This window comes from Scyliorhinus canicula, chromosome 8 (genome assembly GCF_902713615.1).
Source record: "Scyliorhinus canicula chromosome 8, sScyCan1.1, whole genome shotgun sequence".
In the NCBI taxonomy this organism is placed as follows: Eukaryota; Metazoa; Chordata; class Chondrichthyes; order Carcharhiniformes; family Scyliorhinidae; genus Scyliorhinus; species Scyliorhinus canicula.
In genome coordinates this window covers 170,164,469-170,176,990 of record NC_052153.1, presented here as the reverse complement: position 1 = coordinate 170,176,990, position 12,522 = coordinate 170,164,469, and the positions used below count along the sequence as shown (strand labels likewise).

The following is a 12,522-nucleotide window of genomic DNA, read 5'->3' as shown; positions in this document are numbered from 1 at the left end:
GCAGAAGGAGGCCATTTGACCCATCACTTCATCAAAGCTCACTCTCCCGCCTTAACCCATTAACCCCTAATCTAACCTACACATCTTTTTGGACACTTTTCCACAATTGATCATGGCCAATCCACCTAACCTGCACATCTTTGGACTGCGGGAGGAAACTGGAGCACCTGGAGGAAACACATGCAGACACGGGGAAAACATGCAAACACATATTGTCACCCAATGCTGGAATTGAACCCGGGTCCTTGGCATTGTGAGGCAGCAGTGCTGACCACTGTGCCACCATCCGTTCATTTGGTTCAAAATGATAATCAGTTCACCATTCAAATCAAACTTTGCAAAGCTCTTGAACAGGAGACGGAACCATCAGTGACATTGGGATGGTTCAATTTCAGAAACAAGCCCTTTAGATGAAATGAAGTGAATGAAAATCACTTATTAGGCTTTAAATGACGTTACTGTGAAAAGCCCCTATAAAGTTTATCTAAAATTCCCTCTGTTCAACTGATTTAAGACATTTACAATAAGATTGCTTAATTGTAAAAGGACTTCCCTCTGACTCTGTCAATGTATTTGTCACTAATCCTGCACAAAACAATTGCGTTTTATATTATATTTGCTATTTTAGAAAAAAGGAAAAATACTGCAGATGCCAGAAATTTTCAACAAGAACAAAAAGTGCTGGAAAATCCCAGCCGGTCAGGAGAGAAACTGAATTAAACATTACTGGTCGACAAACTTTCATCAGAACTCGATGTTTTGATCTAAGGTCATCAATCGGAAATGCTAACTCTGCTTCAACCACAGCTGCTGAACCCTTTCAGCATATTGTTGCTGATATTTTGTACGGTTTCATCCTCTGCTGACAGCACTGAAATGGCCATTGTCAAAGTCACAAATAACATTCTATGGCCCAGATCATCCGGTCTCAGGATGGTTGGAGACCAAATCCCAGAAAATGTACTAGAGGACCCCTCGGGAATCGCAATACGAGGATTCCGCAGGATTTGCTTGGGAAGTTTCAACTTCCAAAGTGCAATTCCCTAACTCCCTCCGGAAATGTCTCCAACTGAGTTAGAGTCGGAAACTTTGGAGGATTCTGACTCATTTCGATAGGTACCCAGGAAATGTTAGACTGGAAAAAAAGACTAACTCCTGGGTAACTATACAACTGACACACCCAACTGTTCACTGGCTCCCCCGATTCTCAAACGTCCTCCCACCCTCCTGCTCTCCCTTTGACCAACAAATCTTCCCGAACCTTCCGGCCTCCTAATCCTCCGACATACTCCTGACCCTCTAACTGCCCACCAGCTCACCTTCATCCTCCGTTACCCTCCAGCTCACCCTCCCAGCCCGACTACTCTGCTAACTAATTTTCTAATATTGGGCTGGATTCTCCGCACCCTGACGCGGAGTCCATTTTCCCGCAAGGAATCGGAAACGGCGCCGGTTCGAATCTGCAGGCCCTGAAATACGGTGTCCTAGGGGCGTATGCTGCGCTGCCTAGGACCTACCAGGGGCCATTGCCAGAGGCCCGCTCCGCCAATCTCCGCCCCCGACCGGCTGACGTCCCGACGGCATAGATTTAATATGGTCGTGGGTCGGGAAACTCACGTGGCGGCTGCGGACTCAGTCTGCGGCCGCTCTGGTCGGGGGTGGGCCAATCGGAGGCCAGGGGGGTCCTTATAGGCGGCCGGGAAATGTTTGCGTGGACGTTGAGAGTCAGGCGCGCGGTCGATCGGGGGGATTTATTCTTCGGGTCCAGCTCCGCGGTCCAAGTCCGTTATGGAGCACGGCGCGGCACTGGAGGCTGCAGTCGTGCACATGCGTGCCCTCCGACCTGTAAGTGCGGGGGCCCATATCTGCAGCAACAGCTGCTAGATCTACGCCAGGTCCCTGCTAACCCCCTGCAGGGCTAGGAATTTGTGGCCCTTTCATGTCAGTTATTCTGACGAGAAACTCTACAGTTTTGACACCGGCGTGGGGACATAGTTCCAATAAAGGAGACTCAAGTCCATTGTGTTTCACTGCTGCAGAAGTGTCTTAGTGAGGAAATCTTGAGTCTTGTATGTTTAAACATGAATTATTTATTGCTAGTTTTGAACTATTCACAGATCCAAGGTATGGTCATGCATGATGCTGTCTTCATGTGGAGGCTGCTTACTGCTTTTTTAAACTTTGTTCTCAGAGGATCTTACCATGTGACTCTGTGCATCATACTTTGGTTGGTGCTATTCTCCAGTCCCATGATAACCCTTGCTCTGCTGAGCATCTTTACATTACAATGGATTGTAGGCAATATGACAACACCTACCATCCTGCAATCTACCCAGCCTGCCACTTATACTACCATCTACACACCCCACCGATGATTCATTCTGCCGCCATACTATCTACCTACCGTACCACTCTCCCAACTCTGCCACCCTATCCAGTTGGCACCCTATCCACACTGTCACCTACCCACCTTGCCCACTTACTTCACACTCATTCATTAACACACTGAAAAGCTATTTAAATATTCCAAAGATTTTCAGTTAGTGAATGAAGATTTATCAAAATACAACAGGTGAGGTATATCGGGGGGGGGGGGGGGCGTGCCTTGACTTTCTGCGATGATCCTGCACTGTGAGGAAACACTCCAAAAACAGGCACACTCTGCATTTCTGAAGAGGCTCGGTTCAGAGGTCGGGGCCAGGAATGCGAGCTATGGCACCTGGATAAGAAAATAGTTGGGTGGAGTGGGAAATCTGATGCCGATTATCACTCCTCAGAAGCTTTGGCCCTAAGTGACTGTGATCAGGTTGCACCAGCGTTCCCCACTCTTCCTGCCTCATCTGCAGATTTAGGACGCAGTTGACCACACCCTCCTAGTCCAATGCTCATTTTTATTTTAATTGGCTTCACTGAAAATGAAAATGGGCAGAAATACAAATTAGGCCGCCCATTTGTCATTTTACATTATTGCAGTTCAGATTACCCCAGTGAGCTTAAGGATGATGTAATATTGCCTCAGAAGTGAGAATTATTTCTATATTCATTCATGGGATGTTGGCGTTGCTGGCTGGGCCAGCATTTATTGCCCATATTGCTGTGGGTCTGGAGTCACATGTCGGCTAGACCAGTAAGGATGGCCTATTTCCTTCCCTTGAGAATATTTGTGAATCAGATGGGTTTTTATGACCATCAGCAATCATTTCATGGCCGTCATTAGGCTTTCAATTCCAGATTTTTATTGAATTCAAATTCCACCATCTGCCATGGCGTGATTCGAACCCGGGTACCCACAGCATTAGCCGGGTCTTTGGATTAATAGCCAAGTGACAATACCATAGGATTTTCTGCATGAATGGGTGGTGGATCACTCAGTCAGAAAAGAGAGGCCAGCCTGGAAACATAAAGGGGCACAGGAGGTTTCTGAAAAAATGTTTTTATTGACGTTTTTCAATTTTACAGAATGATACTTTTAACGGATGGTGTATCTGGTATTTACATGTTGTAAAGTTTCTTATTTACATGCATATTTCTTAACGTACCTTCTCCCCATCCCCCTCCATGTCCCTCTTTGGTAGCCCCTTCTTCCGCCCTGGACATCCTACTGCTGAGCTCCTCTCCTCTTTTCTACGTCTTTTATTGTTGACCTTGTGGGTTTGGGGGGAGGCTTCCTGCCCCCTTCCCTCCCCCATGTTTCTCTCTGTGGCTCCCTTGGGTTCCCTCCTCATCTCCACCCTCCCTTCCTCCTTTGTGCCTTCTCGTTGCATGTGATTGTGTGTCCTCTCCCTCTTTCCCTAGTCGCTATCAGCCTCCAACAGGTCTTGGAACTGGCCGACAAATGGCCCCCATATTTTGTGGAAGATCTCGTCCGACCCTCGGATGGTGTACTTAATCTTCTCCAGGTGGAGAAATTCCACCAGCTTTGCCAGCCAGTCTGCAGTTATGGGGCACAGGAGGTTTAAAGCTTTCACCAGGAATGACCTCTAACCATATGATTTGCTGCAACAAAGCCAGCTACCTGGGCAAGGCCAAGAGACAGTTTGTAAAGAACTGAGCAGGCTGACTTTTGACTGAGGTGTCCTATCTATTCTCCACTCACTTGTACAGAAACTAACTACTTGCCATTCACCATCAATGACAGTAAAGCTCACTAAAGGCTCTCAGCTTTTATGCCACAGACATTACAGGAGACAGTTACTCTTTCCCTCTGGATTTTGGGCAGATGCTTTATCTTCTGCTGATTTAATGAAAGAATAATAGAGTGCAAGAGACGATAAAAGTCTATTTGGCTGTCGTCTCTGTGGAGCCAGCACCAGCTAGTGTTTATTCTTTTTTTTAATATTCATGCCGGCTCTGATCCAACACAATAGGAATCGAGTAAAAATTAGACGGCAAGTTAAAAATCATAATTATTTCTTAAATCATGGAGCAGGGGATTTTAAATATTCACATTTTTTTGCAAAAATTAAAGTCTTTAACATTATTCCATTATTGCTGACATAAAAAGCAAGACAATCCAACAACCATTCTTGTAAACAGTCATCTACTGGTAAATTCGTCTTTTACAGAAAGTTATTTTCACCAACTGATATAATTTCCATGATGAAAGTTAAGAACACATTACTACATCAACAGAAAAGACTTACTACTTTGTCACTCAAACTTTGCCGACTTGCTTATTACAAATAAAGAAAGTGCATTAGAAAGCAAGAAGTTTTCCTCGGCTTCACAGCCTATTGTCTTTCGAGCATCGCCATGTGGTAATGTAAGTAAATGTGCTGACTTCTGTATGGGGGGTCCCACAGACAGCAATCGGATAGACGACCAGATTATCCGTGTCTCCAGTGGGACTGGCTGTGGAATGCAAGTGAATCAATACTGGCAGAACGCCCCATGCACTTCTTTGAATATGAAATATTTGACATCCTTCACTTTATGGGAGGAACGGTAGCACAGTGGTTAGCACTGTTGCTTCGCAACGCCAGGGTCCCAGGTTCGATTCCCGGCTTGGGTCACTGTGTGCGTGGAGTCTGCACCTGCTCCCCGTGTCTGCGTGGGTTTCCTCCCACAAGTCACGAAAGACGTGCTGTTCGGTAATTTGGACATTCTGAATTCTCCCTCCGTGTGCCTGAACAGGTGCTGGAATGTGGCGACTAGAGGCCTTTCACAGTAACTTCATTGCAGTGTTAATATAAGCCTACTTGTGACAATAAAGATTATTTTAAAAAAAAATTTCCTCGAGCAAGCCTTTGGCCACTCCATCGCATCCCTCCAGACCAAATGGCTCTGATAACTCAGTCGGGAGTGGACAGAAAGAGTAGTTCATTCACTTCTGAGTCAGAAGGTTGTAGGTTAAAATCCTGGTCCAAAGGCCTGGGCACAAAACATATTTTGTTACAGAGGACGTGCTGCACTGTTAGAAACACTGTCTTTCAGATGAGACGTCAAGCAGATTTGGTCATCATTCCATTGCTTATTGTGGGAGTTCACAGCAAATTGGGTGCTGTATTTTATAGTATCCCTACAGTGCAGAAGGAGGCCATTCAGCCCATCATGTCTGCACTGGCCCTCTGAAAGAGCACTCTACCTAGGTCCACTCCTTCACCCTATCCCCGTAGCCTTGTGCATTAATCAAGGCCGAAACACCTAACCTGCATATCCCTGGGCACTAAAGGGAAATTTAGCACGGCCAATCCACCTCACCTACATATCACTGGACTGTGGGAGGAAATTGGAGCACCCGGAGGAAACCCACAAAGACACGGGAAGAACGTGCAAACTTCACAGTCACCTAAGGCCAAATCAAACCCAGGTCCCAGGCACTGTGAGGAAGCAATGTTTACCACTGTGCGGCCCGATTCCCTACCTACACTAGCAACTATACAAAAATGCATCATGAAAGGTACAATATAAATACAAATCTTCCTTTATATTTTAACAGTGAAGATCTGTTGCCTCCACCAACACCACATCCGACTTGGATCTGAAATTTTACACTACAATTGAATCGAGTGAAGGATTCACTTGAAGAATAAGCACCATTTATCAATGTTTGCGAGTGTCTTTGGGTACAAAACTCCCACAAGACACTTCTAACGCTTCTCAGGTTTGCATATACTACAACACTGCCTCAGAGGCAAATAAGTAAGTGAAGTACTGACAAGTTAAATTCAGACTAATTACTACACAAGGCTTCACCGAGAATCTGAGAACCATACTATAATTATTGGAATTCTAAGGATACATGGAATGTGCATTTTAAAACTTGTAAATTAAAACACTGAAAAGCAAAAGCACTTTGATTGCCTGAGCCTGATCCTTGCTGACATTTCATCTGTCATTGGAAAAGTTACACATTAATAAGCTGACATTGGTCCAAAGGAAATGCACCCGAGACCAAGACTCAAAAATGAATTGAAAGCTGTTTTGCAATCCACAGATTAGATGGAATATGAAAGCTATTATTAACAGTTCATATGCCAATTGCCGTATATAATGAAAGCCCCCAACAGGCCAGAAGGCAATCTGAGTAGATTAGACAAAATATGCAAAGAGCTTCCATTTCGCCTGCACTCGTTACTTTGAAAACAAAAAGGGAGATGATTATCCAGTGTTGTTAACAGATTGCTGAAGTTGCAAAGACTTGGCCCTGGTTGCGCATCACTCAGATTATAATGAAACGGTAAACAAAAGCTAGAAGTGAAACATGTTTATTTCCCTAGAGAGCTCATTTCCTTCTTCAGGATCTAATGGCTTGGCTTCATGGTGAGGGTAAAATGATTATCTTGTCATTTAGCCTTTCTGAGGGTGTCAGGTTATGACGTCTATCTGGATTGATGCATGCTATTTAAATGTATTAACTTTAGTTATCAAGCTTTAAGAGGATTTTTTTTTAACTTCTCGGAAACAAAGGGTTATTTGGAATTGATCTCTTTCCAATAATTGCTCATTTTGTATTTGGAATATACACCAGCCCTCTAAAATAAGAGGCAGCTGCATTACTGAAGTACTGAAATCCTTAAATGCAACTTTAAATGTCATTGTTCTTCTGATCAGCAGTTTATGAACCTTTTACAGCAGTACATTGCCAAACACAAAAACATAGAGATTAAAATTTCACTTGTTTTGTAGCAGACAGGAGGTGCTCATTGAGGTGCATTAAGTGCCAAGCACAATGTTTGACCTGCTTTTGGACTGAATGCAGGTGGACCTGGCCTGTTCCCATGTTGCACTCACCACTGAAAGCATACTTTTCAGATACAGGGAAAAGATTTTGCATTTTACTATTCTTAAACTTCACACAGAGACAAGTTTGATTTGCGGTGGAAGCAACGCAATTTAGGCACTCACACCAATGCCCACACACGTCCAGAAACAAATTATTTATTAAACTGGATTTAGTTTGAAGGACAATCCATTAAAACATTTGAAGTAAAAGGGAGACAATGATTAATCAATAAATTACTTAATTGTTCTGCCCAATGAGCACTGAATCGCTGCAAACACATCCTATCCAAAGAGATTCATTCTCTCGAAGAATAGGCATGGTCTTAGAACCAGAGAGAGAAAAATACGATACAGATTAGGAAACAAAATGAGAAACTGGACAGAAGGGAGCACGGGGGGGATCCAGAATGAGATAAGGGTTAAGCTATGAAGGGAGGTTGCGTAAACCTGACTTGCATTCCCTTCGGCGTAGAAGATCGAGGTGGGTGTCCAACTGTGGTGTTTAAAATGCTGAAAGGATACGACAGAGAGAAACTACGTTCACAGGTGGGGGATTGCAGAACAAGGGGCATAATCTTCATATCAGAGCCAGACCATTCAGGGGTAAAACAGTAGGAGAGATCTGGAACGCATTTCTCCTGGAAGGCTGTGGATGCTGGGATAATTGAAACTTCTTGGCTAAAATAATACATTATTATATTAGTTCAAAGGGCCGTATGGATTGATTTCATGTATTAAGGAATATGGAGCAAAGCCAGTAAAATGTGGTGATTTACAAATTATTCACAATCTATTTGAAAGCTCTGCTCCTGTGTCTATCTTCCTGCGATGTTAAGCAATTAAGAAAATTGAGAGCAAGGAATTGATCTATGTGTAATCATTCTATAACCCTCAATAGGCTTTTTGAATTAGTCAATTCAGTCCCATTTTTAAGGCTTGACCCGACTCAAAGATCTTTTGAAATCTGTTTCAGACAGCATTTCAGATAAGTGTGCCCAGTGGAACTAGACTCTGCCTTGATAAGTGCAGTGGGCAATATTGTTCAAAAGGATTTAAGCAATTTGTGACCCTGGCATTATCAGGCCTTGCTGCTGCACTGCTTGATAATGAACACAAAGATACAAAAAAAAGACATTTTTAAATCAAAACAACTTGCATTTATGTTGCACCTTTCCTGTCATCAGGATGTTCGAAAGAAATAATTGATTACTTGTGAAGCATAATCATAGGCTGAATTGTACACGGCAAGATCCTGCAGACAGCAATGACCACTTCACCTTAGTTTACTGTTCTTGTTAGAGGGCTAAACATTGGCCAAGACACTATTCTTCCATTCATAGTTTCACAGGATCCTTTTGCATGGCCCTCAACTGGCGAACATTGGGCGTGATTCTCCGACCCCACGCCGGACGGGAGAATCGTGGGAGTGCCGGGCGAATCACGCCACGCCGCCTTGGCACCCGCACGTGATTCTCTCCCCCTCCCCCCCCAAAACGGCAGGTCGTGTTTTGCGACAGGCCACTCGGAGAATCGCCGCTCCGGTCGAGCGGCGATTCTCCGGCCTGGATGGGCCAAGTGGCCTGCCAAATCCGACCGGTTCACACTGGCGCCAACCACACCTGGTCGCTGCCGGCGTGAACAGCGCGCAACCGCTGCGTGTGGGGCCTGTGGGGGGCGGAGGGAGAATCGAGCACCAAGGGGGTGCTCAGGAGGGGTCTGGCCCGTGATCGGTGCCGACCGATCGTCGGGCCGGCGTCTGTGAAAGACGCACTCTTTTCCCTCCGCCGCCCCGCAAGATCAATCCTCCATGTCTTGCGGGGGAGTGGAGGGGAAGACGGCAACCGCGCATGCGATGTCATTCAGGCGCCGCCGGCTGCGTCAATCAGACGGCGCCGCTTTGACGCAAGCGTCAAGGCCTGGCGCGCGATATTGATGCGCCGCCGCTCCTAGCCCCCCCCCCCCCGGGGGTGGGGGGAGAGAGAGAATAGGGGGCGAGGAACGGCCTCCGACGCCGGAGTGAAACACTCCGGTTTTCACTCCGCCGTCGGCATCTTGTCTCCCTTTCGGAGAATTTCACCCATTGCATCTGAAAATCAAAATCTCTGATAATGTAGCACTCCCTCAATATTAAACCAAAATCATTAGCCTGGATTCATGCTTTTAAGAGCCCTGGAATGGTGCTCAAAGTCAATGGCCACTGACTTGGAGGCAGGAGTTTGCCCACTGAACAGGGACTAACATTTAATAAATTAATTTTAAAACAAGGAACATTTAAACGATAATATAAACCGACATCCAGACCATCGACATTGATCATGACTGTGGTACATTTATTTCAAGGAACTTCAGTGCCCCTCAGTTTGAAGGTAACTCCCTTTGAAACCTGGGAAAATATTCACTCCTAAACAGAAATGCAAGGTGCCTTTGTGCAAAATGTCCAGCAGTTTCAAAAGGTCCAAGTAAACCCAAGGCACTAAGTGGTGTCACGAAGCAGGCTGGTGTTATCTGCGAAGGTATCTCTACTTGGAACACTGGTTTGTGAGGGTGTATAGTTTTGTTTCGTTCTGGTGCGAGGAGTGAAACCCCAGTGAGAATAAATAGGCCAGTCGTTGTGTAACAATTATTAAAGACTATTTATTAAAGTAAAGAAAAGACAAATACACACAAACCGTACTCTACTTTCACGCAATTTAAGATGTATGAAATATTAAACAGTTTCTATAGGACATACGCCTTGTTAAAAAGTATCTCTACAATGCCTGAACAAGACTTCCCCTTTTTCCCAAATTGAATAACCAGCTAGAGTTACAACACAGGGATGATGCTGAAATCTGGGAATCATCTTTTCCCTGGTCTAGCGAAGATATTTTACAACTGCTGTTACGAAGGTTTTCTGCACTGCCTTGGCTCTTAAGACTTAGAAGCTTGCTTGCTATAAACTTGACCTTATGGCTTGGTGGCTGGAAACTGGCCTGTGTGCTTTCTGAGACTGCTAGATGGTAACACCTTATCCTGGCTTTTCCGGGTTCAACACTTATACCTTTGTTGTTCTTTGATTATGCCTTTTGTATGTTTGGCTGTCTGCCCCTATCAAATTCCCTGACTCTTCATTAACATCTCCCAGTGACCTTCCCAATCGTCTATAATCTATATTTGCTTCGTACGCTTTTCATACTTGATTATTATCTAAGCTGACGTTCTAAACCCATTTGATAGGCATGAGGAGTTTTGATAAGAGTGGATAAAGATAAATTATTTCCACTAGCAGAAGAGGACTGGTTTAAGATAACTGGCAAAATAACTGGGGAGGAGGAAATGAGAATTAATTTTAGGCAAGGTATTATGGTTCATAAATTCATAAGATATAGGTGGCCCATCGAGTCTGCTCTGCCATTCGATCATAGCTGATCTCGTCCTGGCCTTAACTCAACCCATTATCAATTTGGAATGCAATGTCTGAAAGGGTGCTGGGAGCAATTTAAATAAAAATTCTCAAAAGGGAATTGAATAAACACTTGTCAAAGGAGTAACTTACAGAGTAATGGGGAAAGAGCAGGGGAGTATGATGTACAAGATAGTCCTGTCAAAGACATGGTACTGGAACACCGGGCTGAATGGCCCCTTCCTGTTCTGTAAATTCTAAGTTAGAAGGAAAACTGTTCATATCTGAACAAGAAAGGCTGATCTCTGCAAATAGTGCTGGTTCAACATTGAGATGGGGGGAGGAGCGTGGAATGATAGTCAACCGTTTCCACTAACAATTTCGCTTTAACGAATGTTATAGAATCACAAGTTCTTTGACTGGAAGAATTGGCAAAAGAAAAACAGAAAATGCGTCTGCTCACGATTTGTATTTGTGGTCTTTAAAAATTCTGTCATAAAGTTAAATTGTATCTTTAAATCCAAGATGGATGCAGGCAATGGCTATCTGGGATGACTGACTTATTGGCTCCGAGGTCCCACAGGAGTTCTTCACCACATTTCTAGCCGGGAAGCCAGTATAAAATCCAGGGATACAGAATAAACAGCCCATCCAGCAGAGGAATCTTTTAAAAGTTTTGGGTTGGTATCCACACCACAGTATAAAATCCAGGGATACAGAATAAACAGCCCATCCAGCAGAGGAATCATTTAAAAAGTTTTGGGTTGGTATCCACACCACGAGGGGTACACCTTGCCCAGGAGGCTACAAAGCGTGCTAGTTACAGGCGGGGCAGGACAGGGGGGAAATGCCGCTCTTTTCCCCATGCACCCATCAGCCCTATTTATCAAGGGGCAGAAAGGGGAGTCCAGACTAAATTTGGAGGTCGAAATTGAACTCCTAGGACACGCCAGGACTCTTGTCTTATTCCTGCCCTCCAGTAAGAAGTAAGGTTTCTAGCGACTAATGACTTACCCAAGATTTATTTGTGTAAATACTGAAAACAAAATAAATGCACATTCAGAACAAGCCAAAGCACAATAGCAGCTCAGTGTTAATGACAGTGAGATACATTCACTGATCCATCTGAACTGTTTAGAATACAGGCTGTCGGCAGACTCGTGTTTACAGGACATCTGCCTGAAAGAGCGAGTACAGAAAAATAGACTTGGAAAGTATGGAAGTAGAAAACGTGATTCCCCAGGATGCAGCTTCATGACGATGCTGTTGAGGCAGGCTGGCACATTTCTAAACAACTTCCACTTTTGTTTATCGAATCAAAATCTATGGTAATCGTTTTATTCTTTGGAGTAAATTTGCTACAAAACAAAAGAAAGAAGTATATTAGTACAAATATATGCCTTTAGTTTACAAACCAATGCACACTGATACTTACATTATGCATACTATTTGCTTGTTCATGAGTGCTATGTCTGAAAACAGGTCTTTGGTTAATTGCCCGTTAACGTTTCAAAATTTGTGTTGTTCTGATGATGGAGGCCTTGGCCGCTGGCTAGAGAGCTGACAAGAGTCCAGCCTCTTTTTGGGAAGGCTTGCTGCATTGTGTTCCACTCAGGCACTTGGTAGGTCAGTGCTGGGCCCTCCCCAGAGATCAGAGATCCCTGAGGGGAGAAGTCCAGCCCACCAAGAGCTGCCACTCAATCAGAGCTGGCAGCTCTATTGAACAACAGCACCATTGGGGAGGAAGTGGCAGCTGCTGGCAAGACACCCACCCAAGACACAGGAGGGGAGAAGAGAGAGAGAGAAAGGTACAGAGAATGAATCGCTGGGGAGGGAAGTCAGCAGCATGGACAGAGAGGTGGCTCTCAACAGATCTAATGCCAGATCTCTTAATCAGGCTCTCTGCCTTTGAACTA

General features: G+C 44.6%; 1 protein-coding gene across 3 annotated transcripts in view; it reads right to left on the bottom strand.

Moving 5' to 3' along the window:
- Window positions 1-9,838: 9,838 nt before the first annotated feature.
- The window catches only part of LOC119970695 (deoxycytidylate deaminase-like), a 72,781-nt gene continuing 70,097 nt past the window's right edge, over window positions 9,839-12,522 (bottom strand). For 2 of the 3 annotated variants that reach the window (XM_038805722.1, XM_038805720.1), the window contains one exon: window positions 9,839-11,964. In XM_038805722.1, the coding sequence (XP_038661650.1) occupies window positions 11,859-11,964 (106 nt within the window). In that variant the 3' untranslated portion in view covers window positions 9,839-11,858. The remainder of the gene's footprint in view (window positions 11,965-12,522) is intronic. The other variant, XM_038805721.1, reaches the window with a different exon arrangement.